This window comes from Mandrillus leucophaeus, unplaced genomic scaffold (genome assembly GCF_000951045.1).
Source record: "Mandrillus leucophaeus isolate KB7577 unplaced genomic scaffold, Mleu.le_1.0 Scaffold782, whole genome shotgun sequence".
NCBI classification, from domain to species: Eukaryota; Metazoa; Chordata; class Mammalia; order Primates; family Cercopithecidae; genus Mandrillus; species Mandrillus leucophaeus.
The window spans coordinates 268,092-275,350 of NW_012108497.1; the positions used below are offsets into that span (position 1 = coordinate 268,092).

The window sequence follows — 7,259 nt, forward strand, 5'->3', positions numbered from 1 at the left end:
AAAACACACACGGCCTTGGCTCTCCTGGAATTTACATTCTCGTATGTGTCATGAAACTTGTTTGGAAAAAACTCAAACCATTGTTTTTCCTCTGCTTTCACACTACAACAATCAACACAGAAGACTTCTGTGACTCCAAAAACTATGTAAGGATTTCTCCCTGCCAGCAGGCAAGCAATCAGACTGCAGCAACACCAGCTGGGTGTCCTCCAGTTCAATTGCAACACTCTCTACGTGGAGGCAGCATCAGATCCCACAGCATGAGGGCTCAGTGCCCAAGACTGCCCCACAGCCCCCTGGGCACCAGTAGCAAGTCGGCCTCTGGAACTAATTTTCTTTTTTTGTAGAGATGGGGTCTCACTATATTGCCCAGACTGGGGGCTCAAGCATTCCTCTCACCTCAACCTCAAAGTACTGGAATTACAGGCATGAGCCACCGTGGTGGCCACCTTTGGAACTTTTTTTTTTTGAGACAGAGTCTCACTCTGTTGCCCGGTCTAGAGTGCAGCTGCTGATGTTGGCTCATTGCAGCCTCTGCCTCCCAGGCTCATGGGATTCTCCTGCCTCAGCCTCCTGAGTAGCTGGGATTACAGGCGCCCACCACTACGCCCAGTTGACTTTTTGTATTTTTAGTAGAGATGGGGTTTCACCATGTTGGCTAGGCTGGTCTCACACTCCTAATTCTCCTGCCTCGGCTTCCCAAAGTGCTGGGATTATGGGCGGGAGCCACCGCACCCAGCCCCGCTTTGGAACTTCTGACCGACTGGCTTCAAGTTGAGGTTCCCACAATTCCCTCTGTAGGTTCAATTAATTTGCTGCAGTGACTCACAAAACTAAGGGAAATACATTTACTGGTTTGTTATAAAGGATACTATAAAAGATACAGATGAAGAGATGCATGGGGGAGATATGAAGGAAGGGCATGGAGCTGCCCGTGCCTGCCCTGGGCGCACCACCCTTCAGGAACCTGTGTATGTTCAGCTATCTGGAAGCTCTCTGAATCCAGTCCCCTTAGTTTTTTGTTTTTTTTTTTTTTTTCGAGTCTGGCTCTGTCGCCCAGGCTGGAGTGCAGTGGCCGGATCTCAACTCACTGCAAGCTCCGCCTCCCGGGTTTACGCCATTCTCCTGCCTCAGCCTCCCGAGTAGCTGGGACTACAGGCGCCCGCCACCTCGCCCGGCTAGTTTTTTGTATTTTTTAGTAGAGACGGGGTTTCACCGTGTTAGCCAGGATGGTCTCGATCTCCTGACCTCGTGATCCGCCCGTCTTGGCCTCCCAAAGTGCTGGGATTACAGGCTTGAGCCACCGCCAGTCCCCTTAGTTTTTATGGAAGCTTCATGACAGCAGCATTCCTTCTCCCAGGACATGGGGTAGGACCCTCTCTGGAATGAGAGTTTTATGACCCACCATCAGAAAGGTGGGGAAGATTAGAGTCCCGCCTTGGGCAGGTGAAAGGAAGGCAGGAGAAGGTTAGAGTGATTGTCTCCTGAGGCCTGATATCCAATGTTGTAACAAAAGAGTGTAACAAGGGCTGTGGGAGTTATGAGCCAGGAACTGTGAATAAAAATGAATGTGTGTATATGTATATATGTGTGTCTATTTATATATATATGTGTGTACACATATATATACCACTACAAAAGCCAAAAAGAAAAAGTGATCCTTTTTCTAAGTGCTATGATGGATGCTCTGGGAGAAAGCCAGAGGGAGCATGTTTACGGGCTGAGCTGCCACCCCCCACCCCCAATTTGTGTGTTGAACCTCTAATCCCCAGTAGCTCAGAATGGCCTGTATGTGAATAGATATGGAGATAAGAGAGGTGATTCCGTTAAAATGAGGCTGTCAGGGGGCCCCTAATCCAATCTAACCAGTGTTCTTATAAGAGGAAATCTGGACAAAGAGACACCAGGGACACTTACACACAGAAGACCAAGCAGGGCCATCTCCAAGCCAAGGAGAGAGGCCTTAGAAGAAACCAACCCTGCCAACACCTTGATCTTAGACTTCCAGCCTCCAGGACTGTGAGAAAATAAATGTCTCTTGTTTAAGCCACTCAGTCTCTGTTATTTTCTTATGGCAGCCAGAGTAGACCAACATAGAGGGTCAGTGGAAGCGTCTATGGGGAGGTAACTCGTGTACTGAGTCCTGAGGGAGAAGTTTCCAGACAGATGGAGCAGCACGCACCAAGGCCTTGTGAAGGAAAAGAGCTCAGTATGCTCAGGGAACCAGGAGAAGATGATGGAGGCCAGCGCCTAAGGAGGGCAGGGTAGGAGAGGGAACGGGGAGACATGCGGGGGCCAGGTGCACAGGGCTGGGAAGGAGCCTGAGTTTTCTTCTCAGTGCCATGTGAAGCCACTGAAGAGTTTTAATGAGAAAAGGAACATGAGTCAGCTCCCATTTTAAGAGGTGGCCTCTGGCTGTGTCTAATGGAGTCGACAAGAATAAAAGTGGAAGTGAGAAGACCAAGGAGGAGGATGCCAGGTGAGAGCCAGTGGTGACCATGGAGATGGAGAGGTGGAGGGAGTTAAGAGGCATCATGGAGATGGAGGAGGCAGGATTGATGCAGGACTGGGGAGCATGTGGTTTCTGCCTTAAGCAGATACAGGTGGTGATGCCCTTTACAAGGCAAGATGAGCAGGGGTGAGTGGGGACAGTCTTCTTGGGCAGGTTAGGCAGAACAGTACCACGGTCCAATCAACCCTTTCTTGCCTTGTGGACACATGAAGCTGGAGATGTGTGTCAGATGTCACAGGCGCAGTTAGAACCTCAAGCTGGAACATATGCGAAATGTCTGGGCTCAAAAAAGTTTGCGAGTCACCAGCACATGGATGCTATTTAATACCAAGAGAATGGAAGAGATCACCTGAGGAGAGGGCGCAGAGAAAAGTGGCCCAAGACCAGCCCCAAGGAACAGAGGAGGAATCAGCCAAGAAGACAGGGAAGGAGTGGCTAGAGAAACTGGCAGAAAACAGGAGAGCACAGCGCCCTGGAAGCAAGAGGAGACAGCACTTCTGGAGAGTGGTAACTGTCCATTACTGCCGGGACAGAGTAAGACGAGGCAGCAAAGAGACTGCTTTGGATTTGGCAACATGGAAGTCACTGGAATCCACACAGAATAAAGCTGGTGGCATAAGAATGCCCCTCCTCCACCATCACTGAGGAAGCACCAGCTCCCTGCTGTTTCCAGAGGCTCCAGCTCTTGACATGGGAAATGTTGGGCTCAAGTTCCTTTCTTTGAATTGCTACTACCCCATCTGCAAAATGAAGATGGTGAATTCCACTTCCTAGAAATTATCTGGGGGGCAGAGATGACTGTACTATGTGAATGGCAACAATAATCATTACTATAATTCAACGCCACCACCTACGATTCGTTGGAATGTTCTCTCCCAGATACGCTGTAGTCACCTGCCTGTTTGTCTCCACTGCTGATCCTAGTGTGAGCTACCATAACCTTTCACCTGGCCACTGAACTGGCACCTAACAGTGTCCACTCTTGCACTCTGTTCGCTGTAAGACATCATTTCCTGATTAAAGCCTCCGATGGCTTCCCAGTGCTCCTAGGATAAAGACAGTCACTTGGCGGAGAAGGCCCTAGGTGATGGGCCCTGCTTCCCTCCCAACAGCTCACAGCCTCTGCTTTCCCTTAGTGGACCTCTTTCGGTTCCTCAAGTGTGCTGGGTACCATACCCCTTCCTGCTTCAGGGCCTTTGCATGGGCAGTTGTGTGTGGTGACCAACTTTGACAAGAGTTTTGCCGAGACTAATTTTTTTTTTTTTTTTTTTTGAGATAGAGCCTCACTCTGTCTCCCAGGCTGGAGTGCAGTGGCACAATTTTGGCTCACTGCAAGCTCCGCCTCCCAGATTTAAGCGATTCTCCTGCCTTAGCCTCCTGAGCAGCTGGGATTACAGGCGCCCATCACCACGCCCAGCTAATTTCTGTGTATTTTTAGTAGAGATGGGGTTTCACCACATTGGCCAGGCTGATCTCAAACTCCTGACCTCAGGTGATCTGCCCACCTCGATCTCACGAAGTGCTGGGATTACAGGCATGAGCCATCGCGCCCGGCCTTGATGAGACTTCTGATGCAGTGGCAGCACCCTTCCTTCCTCCTCTTCTAGTTCTCTCCCAGTCAGCTCTTAGCTTAACATCCCTTCCTCAGGGAAGGTTTCCCTGTAACCCCAGAATAGGTCAGGTCCCCTCACTATTTCTAGGCCTCATGATACCCTGTACGCTTCCTCCAGAGCCCTCCTTGGAATTCTGTATTTCTTTGAAGAATCACTTGGTGTTTTTGTTCCTTACTGAGCAACCCACAGACAGGGATTTTGGCTGTATCCATAAGGCAGAAATAAAGAAATGTATTACCTCACTAAGCCCCAGCAATGATCCTAGAAAGGAATTAATAACATCCTTCAGTAAGAGACAAGGAAACTGGATCCAACAGAAAAAGCATCAGGGCCTAGAGCCGGGAATCTCAGGAGCCTGGCGCAATGGGGGCTGCCTCTCCCTGAGTCCACACTCGGTCGGCTACACTACACCGGGCCCATGTGAGCAACTCTCTTTGTTATCATCTCACCCTCTTCCCGGGGGCTGGCCACAGTCACTTACCCGGAATTCAGGAAATAGAACACACAGAGCGGCTCTGGCAGGGTCTCCGACAGCCTCTGCGCATAGTCCACAATGTTGTCGTGCAGGTACCGGCTGTTGGTGTTGAGCACCTGGTTCTGTTCATGTGCTGCTCGGACCACGACAGGGTGGCAGTGCCCGACTGGAAGAAGGCCACCTCCATCACACAGCTGGCTCCGCTCAGCCAGTCCCACTGGGCCTCCCCCAGCCCCAAGCTATAAACCCAGCCAGAAGAGACGCAGTTCTAGAGAGAGAGGTAGAAAGAGGGGAGTCTGAAGGCAGAGCAGGGAGAGAGAAGCTAGTTCTGGAAAGGCAGATCCAGGAGTTCCTGAGATTCTGGCAGAAGGAAATGTTCTTCAGCAGAAGAACCCTGTCTAGAAAGCCCATGTCTTTTTTTTTTTGAGAGTCTCGCTCTGTCGCCCAGGCTGGAGTGCAGTGGTGTGATCTCGGCTCACTGCAAGCTCCACCTCCTGGGTTCACGCCATTCTCCTGCCTCAGCCTCCCGAGTAGCTGGGACTACAGGCGCCCGCCACCACGCCCGGCTAATTTTTTGTATTTTTAGTAGACATGGGGTTTCACTGTGTTAGCCAGGATGGTCTCCATCTCCTGACCTCGAGGTCAGCAAGCCCGCCTTGGCCTCCCAAAGTGCTGGGATTACAGCCGTGAGCCACTGCGCCTGGCCTAGAAAGCCCGTGTCTTTAAGGAGGCCTTTTTTTTTTGTTTTGAGATAGGACCTTACGCTGTCACCCAGGCTGGAGTGTAGTGGTGTGATCATGGCATTTACTGCAGCCTCAAACTCCTGGGCTCAAGTGATCCTCCCACCTCAACCTCCTGAGTAGGTGGGACTAAGACACCAGTCACCATGCCTAGCTAATGTTTAAGTTTTTTTATAGAGACAAGGTCTCATTATATTGCCCAGGCTGTAAGGCCTTTTGAGGCTTGCATGACAAAGGTGGGGTAGAGAGTGACTATCAACTTTTTCACTACACCAGCTAAGGGGGCTGGTGGTAATCTTGACTGCCAAAGGCCAAGGATAGTAACAGTGAGTATGTACTGAGAGCTCACCATGTGCCAGGCACATTTAGAGCAAGCTACATACATTAACACATTGAATTCTCCTAATACCTTCAAGTGGCTACCTAGTAGCATTATGTCTTTTGCAGATAAGCAAACGGAGGCACAGAGAATTAAGTAACTTGCCTGAGATCACAAAGTAAGTAGGGGATTTGAGCCCAAGCAGTCTAAGACTAGAGTCTCTGCTTTTTTTTTTTTTTTTTAAATCTCAACTTTATTAATCTTCCATGTCCCTGCTGAGTCTCAGACTCCCTTTCTTTCCGTCAGCTCTGGCAGCCTCATCAGGAGGACTGAATTCCTGCTTCAGCTCCCTTGCGCAGCACCTGAGATGGCCAGTGAGGCTGAAGCGCCGCCTTGACCCCAGCACTTGGCCAGCACTGTGCTACGCCGCTGGTCACAGCTGGGCCATCTGCCACTCTGTGAGCTCATCATCAGTCCCAAGTGGAACTAGACCCACAGACCTAGATTGCTGACTCCTGCCTGGTTTAGCACAGCTCCAGACTGCAGAATTCCACAGCTATATTGCAAAGGCTGAGCCTCCTCTGCATATTGATGGTGCCTCAACTCAACCCAGGTTCTCCACACCTCTCGGTAATCTCAGGCAATCTCAGGTCATCTTGGGACCAGGCTCACAGCCTTGGCCTCCTCTCCTGCCCTGCCAACCGGAGGTATGATACTGACCGTGAGCCACATTGTTGATGCAGTCGATGTATTCTGCCCCTTGTTCATCGTACATGTACTGCCCTTGGGCCCGGACAATCTTAACAGGATCCTCGGGAAAAAAGAGTCTGCAGGAAGAGCTGTGGGGACAGGCAAGGAGTGGACAGCCGTGTCTGAAGCTGAAGACCGAAAGGGTGAAGTCCACTCATCACAGGCCCCCGCCCACCCCTTCCCAGTTTCTGGGGAAAAAAACGAAAGCTTGAAGGGCAAGGTGCTGCTTCCCTGCCTTGTCTCCTCACTCCACAGGTGGCTGTAAAGGAGGAAGCAGATGGGGTACCAAGTTGCGGAAACTTAGAATTGTTTCTTAAAGCATTTTAAGTCTCTGTGTCCTCCTGGCTCATTTCTGCATGTGGTCACGTCAGTCTCCTGGATCCTGAGAAAAAAGGTGGCTGCCCCGGCCCACGGGGCTCCGGGCTGCGTGTCCTCCTTGGGATGGGGCAGGGCACCAACATTAGGTGGCTGGCTCTCAGCCCTAAACGCTCCTTGCCAGCCACGTGGTCCTGCTGCCCCTCGCTGGGTGCCAGCCCTAAGCTCCAGTGGGAGGCTACCTCACCCACCTTCCCACCGAGGGCCCCTCACAGGTCAAGTATGCTGCCTGTGAACCGACTCCCCCGACTCTCCCTTCGTCTGCGCTTCCAGCCCCCTCCCAGGTCACTCTGGAGACAGGCCCGCGTGCGGCTGACGGGCCACCCTGGGTGAGGTCCTCCTAGGTGCCAGGGTGAAGGTCTTTTCCGGGGTAAAGGCTGCCAAGCGAGGCTGCCACAGACTGGACAGCGGTGACGGCGGCGCCGTCTCCCGAACGGGGCGGCCTGGAGACGGCGCTGTCGGGGAGGAGCCCCCG

At 51.7% G+C, this 7,259-nt stretch overlaps 1 protein-coding gene across 1 annotated transcript in view; it reads right to left on the reverse strand.

Annotated features, from left to right (window-relative positions):
* The window catches only part of PHYKPL (5-phosphohydroxy-L-lysine phospho-lyase), a 25,956-nt gene extending 18,697 nt beyond the window's left edge, over positions 1–7,259 (reverse strand). Inside the window, exons 1-3 of the mRNA XM_011967053.1 lie at positions 6,645–7,259; positions 6,380–6,498; positions 4,607–4,766 (exon numbers count right to left, since the gene is read on the reverse strand). Of these exons, the coding sequence (XP_011822443.1) occupies positions 4,607–4,766; positions 6,380–6,434 (215 nt within the window). The 5' untranslated portion in view covers positions 6,435–6,498; positions 6,645–7,259. The remainder of the gene's footprint in view (positions 1–4,606; positions 4,767–6,379; positions 6,499–6,644) is intronic.